At 47.4% G+C, this 14,797-nt stretch overlaps 1 protein-coding gene across 5 annotated transcripts in view; it reads left to right on the top strand.

Annotated features, from left to right (window-relative positions):
• The window catches only part of fam214a (family with sequence similarity 214 member A), a 185,713-nt gene that overhangs the window by 14,777 nt on the left and 156,139 nt on the right, over positions 1–14,797 (top strand). Inside the window, exon 1 of one of the 5 annotated variants that reach the window (XM_038812938.1) lies at positions 6,100–6,474. The exons of the other annotated variants lie outside the window; for them this stretch is intronic. Within the exon in view, the coding sequence (XP_038668866.1) occupies positions 6,453–6,474 (22 nt within the window). The 5' untranslated portion in view covers positions 6,100–6,452. Of the gene's footprint in view, positions 1–6,099; positions 6,475–14,797 lie in introns of those variants that run through there. 5 annotated transcript variants of the gene reach the window in all.

The following is a 14,797-nucleotide window of genomic DNA, read 5'->3' as shown; positions in this document are numbered from 1 at the left end:
TTGAATGGGAATTCCTTCTCATCGCTACTCTCCAACTCCACCGCTGGCTGGATAAGCTGTCCAAAAAAAATCAGTCACGACCGTTCACTCCGCCGGAATCTCTGATCTATAACGATCCCGATAGAACAATTCAAAAGCCGCATTAACCGGAGGAGGGTGAAAACCAGGCTACTGCTCGAGTTGCGTACCTGTATGATTGCCCAGGAGGCCACCTTCTGCTTAAGCTGGTGAGCCAAAAGGCAAATGGTGTCTCTCTCCCCCCCCCCCCCCCCCCCCCCTAACCTCCTCATATTCATAAAACATGCCCTGCGAGAGTCGCAGCTAGCCCACCACTCTGTCGATAATAGGTCGAGTTGTATTCACAGCTTTTTCCTACCCGCCAACAGGGGCAAGTGAATACTAGGGTCCACCTCAAAAATGGAGTTGAGCAGTCTCTGCTGTTCCACCTCGCTGTCATCACCAAGTGATGCTTAATAGGAGGGACTGCCTTCAGGGCATCCCACAACATGCAAGGCGAGATTGACTCAGTTCTATTACATTTATTAAATCTATTAAATTGGGCAGCATGGTAGCATTGTGGATAACACAATTGCTTCACAGCTACAGGGTCCCAGGTTCAATTCCCGGCTTGGGTCACTCTCTGTGCGGAGTCTGCACATCCTCCCTGTGCGTGGGTTTCCTCCGGGTGCTCCGGTTTCCTCCCACAGTCCAAGGATGTGCAGGTTAGGTGGATTGGCCATGCTAAATTGCCCTTAGTGTCCAAAATTGCCCTTAGTGTTGGGTGGGGTTACTGGGTTATGGGGATAGGGTGGAGGTGTGGACCTTGGGTAGGGTGCTCTTTCCAAGAGCCGGTGCAGACTCGATGGGCCGAATGGCCTTCTGCACTCAAATTCTATGATTTTATATTATCCCCTATGGCAATGGATATGCATTCAGAAAATGTTATCTTCTAGTAATGTTGTATCTAATCTCCATGGCGGTCGCTGGGAGGGACGTGACTCTAGCCTCTAGCGCCAAATCAGCAAAGTGTGGGGCATGGTCCGAAATCACAATTGCTGAGTACTCAGCCACTGCCACTGAAGGGAGGAGAGACTTATCGACCACAAAAAAATGGACCTGTGAGTATACCTTTATGAGCATGCAAAAAAAAAAGAAAAATCTTTGTCACCTTGGTGCAAAAAATGCCATGAAAGAGAACAGAGATCTGACCAACCCTGAGAGATTTGGGCTTGGAGCAAACCAGGCTAGTGTCCAGAACACAGATTAGGCCCCCACCCAAAATAAGCTAATGTGAATCTAAATCAAGGAGGGAGACCAGCAGATTAGTAATAAAACTTGTATCTTCCCAGTTTGGCGCGCAGATATATTTTATTTAATAAATTTAGAGCGCCCAATTCACTTTTTTTTCCAATTAAGAGGCAACTTAGCGTGGCCAATCTACCTACCCTAAACATCTTTGGGTTGTGGGGGTGAGACCCACATAGACATGGGGAGAATGTGCAAACTCCACACGGACAGTGACCCAGGGCTGGGATCGAACCTGGGTCCTCGGCGCCATGAGGCAGCAGTGCTAATCACTGCACCACCGTGCCGCCTGGATATATTCACCATAACCACCGAGGTGCCCACCAGAGAGCCACAGACAAAATAGCATGTCTGCCGTTGGGGTCAGCCAAGATTTTAGAGGCAGAAAACTGAACCCTTTAATTAATATTGCCGCACCCCTGGCCCTACCATTGAAACCCAAATGAAAGACTTGCCCTAACCATCTCTTCCACAGCCTTGTCTGGTCCCTGACACGCAAATGAGTCTTTTGCAAAAACACCGCCACTTAAGGTGAGCAAATACTGTCAACCTTTTCCATGGCCATTCAACCTCCTAATTTTCTAGGTGACCAAACAAATTGGAGGGTCTCCCACCGCTCCTCAATCCATCGAGAGAGTACCCAAAGGATACCTGAAAGGTCCAGAAAATTGGCCCACCCAAGACGGCCACCCAATAAAATCAAAAGACTGAACAAAGAAAAATCTGCAGGCACCTTCAGCAAACTAACCCCCTCCCCCACGCCAACGACCTTGAACTACCACATCTAAAAAATTACTATAATCAGCTGCAGCCTACCCGTAGCTCCCCTTATCTAACTCTTAGGTTAGCTGGGAGGCTCTCAACTAGAGTTAAGAAAAATGGTTACAAACAACAAAATGCTAAAACTCCATAAACCATTGTGCTCCGAAATGGAGCTATATATTATCATAACAAACAGAATAGAACTCCACATGGAACTAAATCCCAATCTAATCCCAAACTGTAAAAATTCAAACCCAACAAGAACAAGAAAATGCAAGAACAAACATGGAACCCCAACAATGCAGAAATTCAACAGTTCCATCCCCAACACCCAAACACTTGGTCCCACCGCACCCAACCCATGTTCCTTAACAAAGAAGTCCGCGTCTCCCGGCGCATCAAATAGATGGTCCTTTCCATCGAAAGTCACTCTAAGCTGAGCCAAGCAGACCACACCGAATCGGACTCTATTTTTATACATTGGCTCTAATGAACGCAGCACTCTTCTTTGCCAGCTCCACTCCCGCGTCTTGGTAGAACCTGATGGCTTGACCCTCCTATTTAAAGTCTCGATGCATCTTTGCCTACTTTGGAACCCGCTCTTTCTCTTTGATGCTATGGAACTTTACTATTACCACACATGGTGGATCCTCAGGAAGAGTACCTGCCGGAATGTACGGTAGGCTTGGTCCAACTCAGGAGGGGACGTGAATCCACCCACCACCATATTACCGAACATCTCTGTGAAGTTCTCCGTGAACGTGGGGCCTTCCATCCCCTCTGGCAGCCCCACAATTCAAATGTTTTGCCTCCTGGACCGATTCTCTAGAATCTAGATTCTCTAGAATTGTTCACTTTAGCCACCAAAGACACCTCTGGTTCCAGTGAGCTAATCAGAACACTGTGGCAGAAAAGGGCCACTTCCATTTCTTTCATCGTGACTCTATGGGCTTTCATGGTGTCATTGGTCTTCTCCAGAGCCGCTCGGATGCGGGCCAAGGCTTCTTTCATTGATTTCTGGAGGTCCTCTGACAAAAGTTGTTTGGCAAATTCCTTCGCTAAGGTATTAGAAAGCACCTTGACTGTTAGAGGAGTGGTCTCAGCTCCAGAGGCTGCTCTGCCACTTTAACTGCCGACAAACTCTGAGAGGCTTCCGACATCGTTAAAGACCCTCTGTTTCCACCTTCTTTCACTTGCTTTTTCTGGGCTTTTTGATCATACAGGATTCGTATTCCATTAATTATGTGGGTTTTCAAAAGAAAATACTCCCTAATACTGAAAGAAAGGGGAATGAACTGCAGTACTCTAGTGGGAGCCAACTCATGCGCGTCTTCTCCCTACATTACACCACCCGAGGATTTCCAAACCTTACTAAAGATGATCCATCTCCCATCATCTGGTTCACCCAGGGCTGCGAACTTTGCGTGCATTTCTCCAAGTTTAATTTCTTTAATATTTTGTTTGCTCTCAGAACTTCCTCTACTGTGGCATGCTTCATCATGGTACTCAGCTTCAACATGTCATAGCTTAGCTGGTATCAGGTCTAGTTTGAGTGCATAACCAGTTCAACTGTCCAATTAAAATTCTCAATTGATTGGTTTCTTCCTTGGATGCTGGCTCCTCGTGAAGATCTGACCTGATTTATTGGCATTGCGACTAATATTGGTCAGGGTAGGAGTAACATTGAACCAACAATTTTGCCTTATTTTGCTTAATGTTTAAATCTATGAATTTAAAAGTCCCTGAAACTTTGCTTCCAACCTTGAACTCCTTGATTTTATCGATCACCTATTGTTCAAATTCTACCGAACCTCCCCATTGAAAATCCCACATGCATAATAAAGATTTTTAAAAATTAATCATGGGATGTGAACATTGCTGGCTGGGCTAGTGTTTACTGCCTATCCCTAAGTCCTTTTGAGGGGGCATTTAAGAGTCAATCACATTGTTGTGGATCTGGAGTCAAATATAGGCCATACCAGGTAGGGGCGACAAATCTATTTCCCTAAAAAGGGCATTAGTGAGCCAGATAGGTTTTTACAACAATCAACAATGGCATGGTTATCATTTAGACTTTTAATTCCTGATTTATTTTTTTAAAAACTGAATTCAAATTACACCAATCTGCCATGGCAGGATTTGAACCTGGGTCTATGGATTAACTAGTCCAGTGTCAATACCACTACGGCACTGCTGGTCTTTACTTGTTATACTAATAGAACATTGCAGGGTCTGCTTTTAACTGGAAGCAATCTGTTTTCAACAAGACTGACCTCACGGAAAAATAGCATACTTTTGACACATTGTTCAATTCGCAAACATAATTGTTTAATTTTTCCACAACTTTCCTTCCATATAAGAGGCTTTTTAGGTGGTTTCAAAAATGCTTCTCTTTGAAATCGCTCTGCCTGCAAAAATGCTGCATTTATATCTATCGATCTGCACTCCCAGGAGTATGATCACAGCTTTTTAAAAATAAATTTAAGAGTACCCAATATTTTTTTTCCAATTAAGGGGCAATTTAGAGTGGCCAATCCACCTAACCTGCAGGTCTGGGTTGTGGGGGTGAAACCCAAGCAGACACATGGGGAATGTGCAAACTCCACATGGATAGTGACCCGGGGCCAGGATCGACCGAGTCCTGAGCGCCGTCGGCAGAAGTGCCAACCACTGCATCACCGTGCCGCCCTGGCTGATCCCACAAGGGAGGACTACCCTTTTGGAAGACGTTAGCTTGTTGTCATCTCCAAATCTGAAGCACGTGGAGCTTTCATACTCTTTAACCGTCTGCTGATCTGCTTCATCAAGAGACTCCAAATGGCAGCTAAGCCAGTCTACCCAGCACACTGTAGAAGTGCAACCGCTATCTAAAACGGAATGAATCAGCCATCAAAATACTTATCACTGGATTCAAATTCTGTGACCAACACAATTCCTTCATGGCTGTCCCCGTCATCATTTTCAGTCTCTAAATTATCTATTTCCTGCGTTATTTCAAAAATGTGATTGTTTCACAGTGGACAGAGTATTGCATAATGATACTTAGAATCACACCAATGACAATCCTTGTGCATTTCTTGGTTTTAGGTACCCATGGTCACCATTTTAATAATAATAATCTTTATTAGTGTCACAAGTTGACTTACATTAACACTGCAATAAAGTTACTGTGAAAATTCCCTAGTCATCACACTACAGCGCCTGTTCCAGACCCGCTTTCTGGATCAAAACTAATATTGGCAAAAAGTAAGACCATCTTCAGAACACACTACACCTTCCTTTCAACAAAACAACCCGGACCTCCCTTTAATTGTCAATAACCACATCCCCATGCCTGTTGTCAGGCAGACTTCTGAACAGATCAGATGTCCCCTTAATTTCACCCGAAGTTAAAAATACAGTCCCGAAACAAAACAAAAGTTACAAAATTGAAGAGATGAAAATGGAGTGGTGTTGCTTTGAATTCAAAAAGGGAAGCAGCGCTGTGTTTTTGAAATTGAATGTCAAGCTAAACTGCTTTTCACAAGTATTAATCATTTCAGCTGCCTTCAGACATGTATTAACCCAATGTAATAGGATATGGCTTTCGCCACCTAGCAACAACTTAGTGTCTGTCTGCCTTCACAACGTCACTTCCTGCTGTTTAGGCAGCTGTGAAGATTATTGTGCTGTGAAGGTCATGTAGATAACATTATGCTTCGATTTGGGTAGCTTGTTTACAAGTAATGCAATTCTGTTCAAGGAATCCAGTGGGAGGTGGGATATGTACCAGTGTGTTTACAAATGGTAGTCTGATGTCTTGGCCACAATGTAATGGAAATGAGTAAAATAGTGCAGATTTTCTACTCATCATCGCCAATATTTTAATTGCAATGGGACTCAATGGGCGTTAGAGATTATCTCCTATGACTAGATTTTTTCATTTAACCAGTTCCAATTACACTAACTTTAATTTATTTGGTAGCTGTATTCCATGCTCACTTGATTTCAGCAAATTTGGGAGCATTATACCGTTACCGAGTGAGTCTTACAGTAGCTATAGTAGCTATATAGTAGCTATAGGTTGCAAAGTTTTGGCTTGCACATCGAACTTCCTGCTTGTAATCGAACAGTTTGTTTTGCTGTACGTCAAGACTCAGGCAGACCACATCCCCTGACATTTTTTTTAACAATCAGAGTTCTGGAGTTGGATTTAATGGTTGAGGTAACAACATCTGCTTAAAAACCACTGTTTGAGCATTGGACAAAGTGCGTTATTGAAACACTTGTAATCCTTCCATTTGAAGTCAATACCTACGAATAACTTCCAGAACTGCTGTTTTCACTGGTAAGACTGCAGACCATTGATAGCGACACTATAGAAATCATGCATTTGCTCGGGGCAGATGTGGATGGAGGCAGTGACAGGTGAGACACTTGACGTCATCATTTAGAACTAATAAGTGTTTGACAAATTGCCATTTTGATTGTTTTGTTCCTATAACCTGATTTGCAATTGCAATGAACCCAATTTTAAAAAAATTAGTTGCAGTAAATGTGTATTCTTGTCAGGATGTACGCAAAACAGAAATGTTGGCAGATCACTGTCAGCTTCAGTGTTAAGAATATAGGAAATATTTCAAGTTGGAAATCTGAAGAGGCCTGTAGTATCATGTATGTTGCTAGCTAATTCCTCCGCAAAATTAATATGAACTGCACAAGGACACAGGCACTGTCACTGTAATTAAAGATGGAAAATCTCAATGCACAGTTAACTATCTTTGTTCAACTGACAATGATAATGGAACTGGCTTGATCAAATGATGGGGGACATTAAACCTGGTTACAAATCAACATGAGACCAGTCTTAAGACTTAATAGGTTCAAGCTCACTTCAGGACAACATGGTCCAGGTTGATATTTTGATTGTCTTAACCAAACAGTAGCAACTGCAACAATATTGGACTTAAGCGAGGCCCTAAATGCCTTTTATTTGGACATGAAAGATCCTATGACATTGTTGAAAGTACAAAGGAGGACTTCCAGTGATGGTGATGTGCTGAGCGACGCACAAAAGACAGCTCTCCTCCGAAAAACTAGAAAGTAGGCACTTTTGACCGAAATTAGTCCACACAAATCAGACAAAAACATCCACTCACCCTCTACTATACACAGACAAGGAGTGAAGCCGGGTAGCAGTGGCTCCAGAGGCCGTACATAGGCCAAATGCAGCAGCAAAGGTCAGGAGGAGTGAGCAGATCAGCAGACCCACAAGATGGATGTCCTCGGCCACACCCGAGGGAGAGAGACCAGCAAGCTGCAAAATGACCACCCCGCCCCAGAGATCAAGCTGGCAGTAGCAGAAGCGCTCGACAAGGTACAAAGGAGATTGGAGGCCCAGGAGAAACATTACCAAGGACCTGGAGAAAGCCTTGGTGGGCCAAGCAACCCGATCGTCACCCTGGAGGTGGAAATAATGAGGTTGGTGGCCACCCAGGGAAACCTGAAGGGAAAGATTGAGGACCAGGAGAACTGGCCGAGATACCTAAACCTCAGGATAGTCGGCCTATCAGAGGGAACCAAGGGTAGGGACCCGACAGACTACATGGCCCAGATGCTGGGAAACCTGATGGGGAGGGACAGCTTCCACAACCCACCAGAGATCGACAGAGCCCACAGGTCGCTCCGGCCAAAACTCAAAGCTGGGTAGTAGCCAAGGGCGATCATCGTCAAATTACATAGGTACCAAGACTGGGAAAGAATCCTGCACTGGGCTAGGCAAAGAAAGGCCTACAACTGGGAGGGGCACAAGATCAGGATTGAACAGAACATTGGGGTAGATCTGGAAAAGCGCCGGGCAGAGTTCAATAAAGCCAAGGTGGTACTGTATAGGAGCAAAGTGAAGTTTGGGGTGCTGTACCCAGCCAGACTTTGATTCACGTACCAAGGCAGGGAGCATTATTTCACGTCTCCTGCAGACTTGGATGAGTTTGCCCAAAAGAACAGGCTGGGTAAACAGCAACAGTGACAAGGATGAGGCAGAAACCTGAGAAGCGGAGGACAATTTGCGTGGGATTGTACTGCCTCATTCTGAACCTGGGAACCAGAGCGCAGAACGGAGGGGGTGAGGGCAGCAGAATGCAGGAGAGGGTGGGGGGGGGGGGAAAGAGAGATGTCAAAGCAGCAGGCGAAAGAGGGGGTCGGGCCAATCCCAGGAGGAGGGGGACACCACACTAACGGGGAAGCTGGCGCCAGGAGGTATGAGAGAAGGGGGGGCTGCGGTGCATCTCCCACCGGGGAGAGTGCCCTGACAATGGGTGCCGGTGTACACCACCAACTGGGGGGGGCAGATGGGGGGAGAACAGCGGGGGAGGAAAACAGTAAGATACAGGGAGTACGAGAAGGGGAGAGAAGCAGAACCACAGGGGGAGCAAAGGGACAAGGGGGGTGAGAGAAAGGGCTGTAAGCTGGCAACAACAGGCCACATGAGGTAACAAGGAACAAAATGACACCACAAACAGCCTCTTTGGAGGATCCCCAAACAAGGCGAAAGCCCGGAATGGAGGAGCTGACCCACATGGTGTACATATAGGTGGCGGCTGTGTTGGGTGGCCCCTGGACAAAGGGAAACCCCGGAGCATAGGGGCCCAGCCTCATGGCGAGTACGGTGACCATGGCCATTTTGGACGGCTCCCTAACAAAGGAAGTGAAGGGGACTTAATGGCCCAGTGAAAAGATCCAGAGTCTTTGCACACCTGAAAAGTATGAAAGCCGACACAGTCCCGCTGACAGACAGGTCAAATCCAAAACGGGGAAGACATTAAGAACACAAAGAACAAAGAACAAAGAAAAGTACAGCACAGGAACAGGCCCTTCGGCTCTCCAAGCCTCAGCCGACCATGCTGCCCGTCAAAACTAAAATCTTCTACACTTCCTGTGTCCGTACCCCTCTATTCCCATCATATTCATGTATTTGTCAAGATGCCCCTTAAATGTCACTATCGTCTCTGCTTCCACCACCACCTCCGGCAGCGAGGTCCAGGTACCCACTACCCTCTGTGTAAAAAAAAACTTACCTCGTACATCTCCTCTAAACCTTGCCCCTCTCACCTTTGTGTCGTCTGCAAACTTACTAATCAGACCAGTTATGTTTTCCTCCAAATCATTTACATATTCTATGAACAGCAAAGGTCCCAGCACTGATCTCTGCGGAACACCACTAGTCACAGCCCTCCAATCAGAAAAGCACCCCTCCATTGCTACTCTCTGCCTTTTATGACCGAGCCAGTTCTGTATCCATCTTGCCAGCTCACCCCTGATCCCGTGTGACTTCACCTTTTGTACCAGTCTACCATGAGGGATCTTGTCAAAGGCCTTACTGAAGTCCATATGGACAACATCTACTGCCCTACCTGCATCAATCATCTTTGTGACCTCTTCGAAAAACTCTATCAAGTTAGTGAGACATGACCTCCTCTTCACAAAACCATGCCGCCTCTCGCTAATACGTCCTTTTGCTTCCAAATGGGAGTAGATCCTGTCTCAAAGAATTCTCTCCAGTAATTTCCCTACCACTGATGTAAGGCTCACCGGCCTGTAGTTCCCTGGATTATCCTTGCTACCCTTCTTAAACAAAGGAACAACATTGGCTATTCTCCAGTCCTCCGGGACATCACCTGAAGACAGTGAGGATCCAAAGATTTCCATCAAGGCGCAGCAATTTCCTCTCTAGCCTCCTTCAGTATTCTGGGGTAGATCCAATCAGGCCCTGGGGACTTATCTACCTTAATATTTTTTAAGACGCCCAACTCATCGTCTTTTTGGATCTCAGTGTGACCCAGGCTATCTACACACCCTTCTCCAGACTCAACATCCACCAATTCCTTCTCTTTGGTGAATACTGATGCAAAGTATTCATTTAGTACCTCACCCATTTCCTCTGGCTCCACACATAGATTCCCTTGCTTATCCTTCAATGGGCTAACCCTTTCTGTGGCTACCCTCTTGCTTTTTATGTACGTGTAGAAAGCCTTGGGATTTGCCTTAACCCTAATTGCCAATGACTTTTCGTGACCCCTTCTCGCCCTCCTGACTCCTTGCTGAAGTTCCTTCCTACGTTCCTTATATTCCACACAGGCTTCGTCTGTTCCCAGCCTTCTAGCCCTGACAAATGCCTCCTTTTTCTTGTTGACGAGGCCAACATTATCTCTCGTTATCCAAGGTTCCCGAAATTTGCCGTATTTATCCTTCTTCCGCACAGGAACATGCCGGTCCTGAATTCCTTTCAACTGACATTTGAAAGCCTCCCATGTGTCACATGTTGATTTACCCTCAAACATTCGCCCCCAATCTAGGTTCTACAGTTCCCGCTTAATATTATTATAATTAGCCTACCCTGAATTTAGCACATTCACCCTCGGACCACTCTTATCCTTGTCCACCAGCACTTTAAAACTTACTGAATTTTGGTCACTGTTCCCAAAATGCTCCCCTACTGAAACTCCTACCATCTGGCTGGGCTCATTCTCCAATGCCAGGTCCAGTATAGCCCCTTCCCTAGTTGGACTATCTATTAAACATGGCAAAAGAACCAGGGGCATTTATGGAGTAGATGGGAGCTGTAGATACTTGGAGGTTCACACACCCAGGGGAGAAGGAGTTCACATTCTTCTTGTCGGTATAGAGGGTCGACACCCATATCGATTTCTTTGTGGTGGGGAAATCGGTGCTTCCAGAGAGAGGAATACTCCGCGATTGTAACCTGCCACCATGCTCCACGCTGCATGGACGTGAGGTTGGAGACTGGCCGTGCCCAAGGCCCCTCATGGCGGTTGGATACAGCTCTCCTGGCTGCAAAGGCCTTCTGTGGGAAAATATGACAGGCCAGAGATGGGTATATTACCAACAACCAGAATGGGGAGGTCTCACCCTCCACCTTGTGGGAGGCGCTGAAGGCTATGATCACAGGCGAGATTATAATAATCTTTATTAGTGTCACCACACTCCGGCACCTGTTCGGGTACACTGAGAGAGAATTCAGAATGTCCAAATTACCTAACAGCACGTATTTTGGAACTTTTGGGAGGAAACCGGAGCACCCGGAGGAAGCCCACGCAGACACTGGGAGAACATGAAGATTCTGCACAGACTGACTCAAGCCGGGAATCGAATCTGGGTCCCTAGTGCTGTGAAGCAACAGTGCTAACCACTGCGCTAGCATACAAAGCGTGCAGAGACAGGGAAGAGAGGGTGGCTGGGCAACAATTGGTCGAGTCCACACGCGATGGACCGGCGACACGCCGAGGCCCCGACCGTAGAGTTTCTGTCAGAGAAGAAAAAGCTACAAATGGACTTGAACCTGCTATCCACCAAGAGGGCAGTGCACCAACTCCGCCAGACACGGGGGATCTTCTGAGAACACTGAAAAAAGCCAGCCACCTGCTGGCTCACCAGCTGAGAAAACAGGCAGTCACGAGGGAAATAGCACAGGTTAAGGACAACAGCGGCAAACTGGTAATCGAGCCAGAAAAGGTCATCAAAGCATTCGAGGTCTTCTACCGGGGACTGTTCACGTCTGAACCCCCCAAAGGGGACTCGGGGATGAAACTGCTCCATGGTGGACTGGACATGCCAGTCATAGGCGAAGATAGAAGGAGGGGGCTGGAACATGCTAGAACTGGGGACGTCATGGAGAGCATTAACTCCATGCAGGTAAGGCAGGCACCAGGACCAGACAGGCTCCTGGAGGACTTCTACAAAGAATTTGTGGCAGCATTGGCCCCGCACTTGTGGGAGATGTTTGCGGACTCACTAGCTCACTGCCTCCACGCCAGTACAAGCCACTATCTCGCTGATACCCAAGGAAGACAAAGATCCGACTGAATGTGGATCATGCAGACCCATCTGCTGAACGTGACAATGACCACATCTGAGAAGAGAACACCGGAGGTGATCATCCCCCTGGATGCATAAAAGGCCTTCGACAGAGTCGATAGGATGTACCTCACTGAGGAACAGGGTTCGCCTCCGAGGTGAGACCCCTATATAACGCCCCCAATGGTGAGTGTATGGATCAACACCACCAGATCTAAATACTTACAGCTGCACAGGGACAGCCTAATGTAACTGAAAGTGGTGCACAGAGCACACCTAACTAGAACCTAAATGAGCAGGTTTTTCCTGGTGGTGGAGGGCAAATGTCAACAGTGCCAGGGAGGCCTGGCCAACCACATTCACATGTTCTGGGCATGCCCCAGACTCGTCGGCGTCTGGACAGCCTTCTTTGAAACAATATCCAAGGTTGTAGGGATGAGGGTGGAGCCAATCCCGAAAGTGCAGACTTCAGGGTATAGCTAGAACTATTCATGGGCGGGAGGCCGATGCCCTTGCCTTTGCCTTCTTCGTTGAAGAATCTTGCTCGGCTGACGATCAGCAGCAGCACCCAAATCTACAGACTGCTGTCCGACCTGTTGGAATTTCTCCACCTGGAGAAAATCAAATTCGTCATCCGGGGGTTGTGGAAGCCATTCACCAATTTGTTCCAGGGCCTGTTTGAAGCCAACAGCCAATAGAGCGGTGGGGTGGCGCTCCACTGAAGGGTCATATCCAAAAGAGTAAGGAGAGAGAAGAAGGAGGGTGGAGGAAAGAGGGGGAAAGGGAGTGGGAGGCGGAAGGCGACAGGAGGCTGAGAACAAGGCCACAGAAAGAGGACCTGACAGCAGGGCCAAAAGGTCCCAGGGCCGAATGGGGGCATCCTCCCCCAGATGGAAGCATGTAAATAAAACCGGCGGACAAGCCGAGCCAATGTACATCCAAAAAGGGGACGGGGTCAGAGGCAAGATACCTTGCATGTAACGCCTCCCTCTCCCGTCTTCTGATGGTGCTGTCACATGTAAATAACTAAAACCCTAAAAATATGTAATATAAAATGCAAAAACAATAAATATTCAACAGGGGTGAGATGGGGGGTGGGGTTGGTCATATTGGTGTGGTGGGGGGAATTATTCCTGTTATTGTATGGTTTTTTTTTTGTAAACTTTGTAAGAATCGTTAAAATCTCAATAGAAATATTTTTTTAACAAAGCAAGTACAAAGGAGTGCTCAGTTTTGATATTGTAACTGTGACAAAACTTTAGAAGTACTGAATTGGTTGTAAATAGCTTTGGGACGTCCTGAGACTCTGGCAAGACTGATTAGCAATGAGATTAATAGTCAGTAGTTGGGAAACTCTAACCTGTGTAAATTGGCTGGCATATGTTTGTTTACAAAACAACAGTCCCAAGGGGCTGGATTTTTACTACTGAATTGTGTACCTCAAGTTGGGAATTGCTGACTTAGCAGACCTACCTTGGTTTAAAGGGCTCCGTCACGCACAATTCTCACTCCAGGGAGGCGGGTGTGGGATAGAATCAGGCCTGCTGATCCCTGAAGCAGATCCCAAGTGGTTGCGGGTCAGTAGGCTCACCTCGGTTCTCTGGGACTTTGTCCAAGTTGTAGCAAAAGCAGTTAGGCCCTCCAGCCATCATACCCCCTCAAACCCCCCCCCCCCCCCCCCCCCCCCCCCCCCCCCCACTCTGATCACTCCATCCCAATTTGAAGTTTCTTAAAAGCCCAGTGCTTTAAACATGAATAGAAAAGCTGCAGTTGCCAGTAATTATTTTAAAATAAAACTCTGCTGGATTGCTCACCATCCCCACATTGCCCTCCCCATATTGCCCACCCCCTCTTCCCCCCCTCCCCCCTCCCCCCCCCTCCACCATGTCCCCAACCACGGCGATACATTCAGCGGTGTGGCCGACCTCCAATCAAGTATGCCGAGGCACGGCATGGCAGCCGGTATAGACCAGGGTGCATGGGTGCAGTGGGCACAGGAGCAACAGAAGTTCTTTAGGTGCTGCTTTGCTGATCTTAAAAAGGATATACTGGCCCCGATGAAGGCGTCAATAGACCAAATGATCGCAACTCAGGCGACACAAGGGAAAGCGATTAAGGAGATAGAGAAAAAACTATTCGACCATCAGGACGAGTTGGTCGTATTGGCCCTGAAGGTGGAGGCGCAGGATGACCTCCATGAGAAATGGCAGGAGAGGCTGGAGGACCTAGAAAACAGGTCCAGGAGACAGAACTTGAGAATTGTGGGCCTCCCCGAAGGTGTGGAGGGGTCGGATGCGGGAGCATTTGTGTCCAAGATGCTGGAGACGCTGATAGGGACGGGGGTATTCCCTCGACCCCTGGAGCTGGACGGGGCGCACAGAGCCCTCGCAAGGAAGCCCAAGGCCCATGAACCGCCGAGGGCCATGGTGGTGAGATTTCATCGCTTCTCGGACAAGGAACTTGTCTTGCAGTGGGCAAAAAAAGAACGGAGCAGCAGGTGGGAGAACAGCGTGATACGCATCTACCAGGACCTGGGTGCGGAGCTGGCCAATAGGCATGCTGGATTCAACCGGATGAAGGCAATCCTCTTCAGCAAGGGTGTGAAATTTGAGATGCTACACCCAGCGAGGCTATGGGTCACGTACGAGGAACGGCATCGTTATTTTGAGACGCCGGACGAGGCATCATTCGTCAAACAAGAAAATCTGGACTCTAATTAAAGGACGGCTAAGTTTTGGTGGAATTTGGCGGTGGGGCTGGGTAACACGGTACCGTTTCTAATATTAGATTGTATACAATGTTGGGTGCGTGTAAGGGCTGTGGTGGTGCAGTGTTTTCAGCAAAGCTGAGATACGGAGTGGGGAGGGGGGGCCCTGTA

The sequence above is a fragment of the Scyliorhinus canicula genome, chromosome 12, assembly GCF_902713615.1.
Source record: "Scyliorhinus canicula chromosome 12, sScyCan1.1, whole genome shotgun sequence".
NCBI classification, from domain to species: Eukaryota; Metazoa; Chordata; class Chondrichthyes; order Carcharhiniformes; family Scyliorhinidae; genus Scyliorhinus; species Scyliorhinus canicula.
Note: the sequence above shows the minus strand (reverse complement) of the source record. Positions and strands in the feature narration are given on the sequence as shown.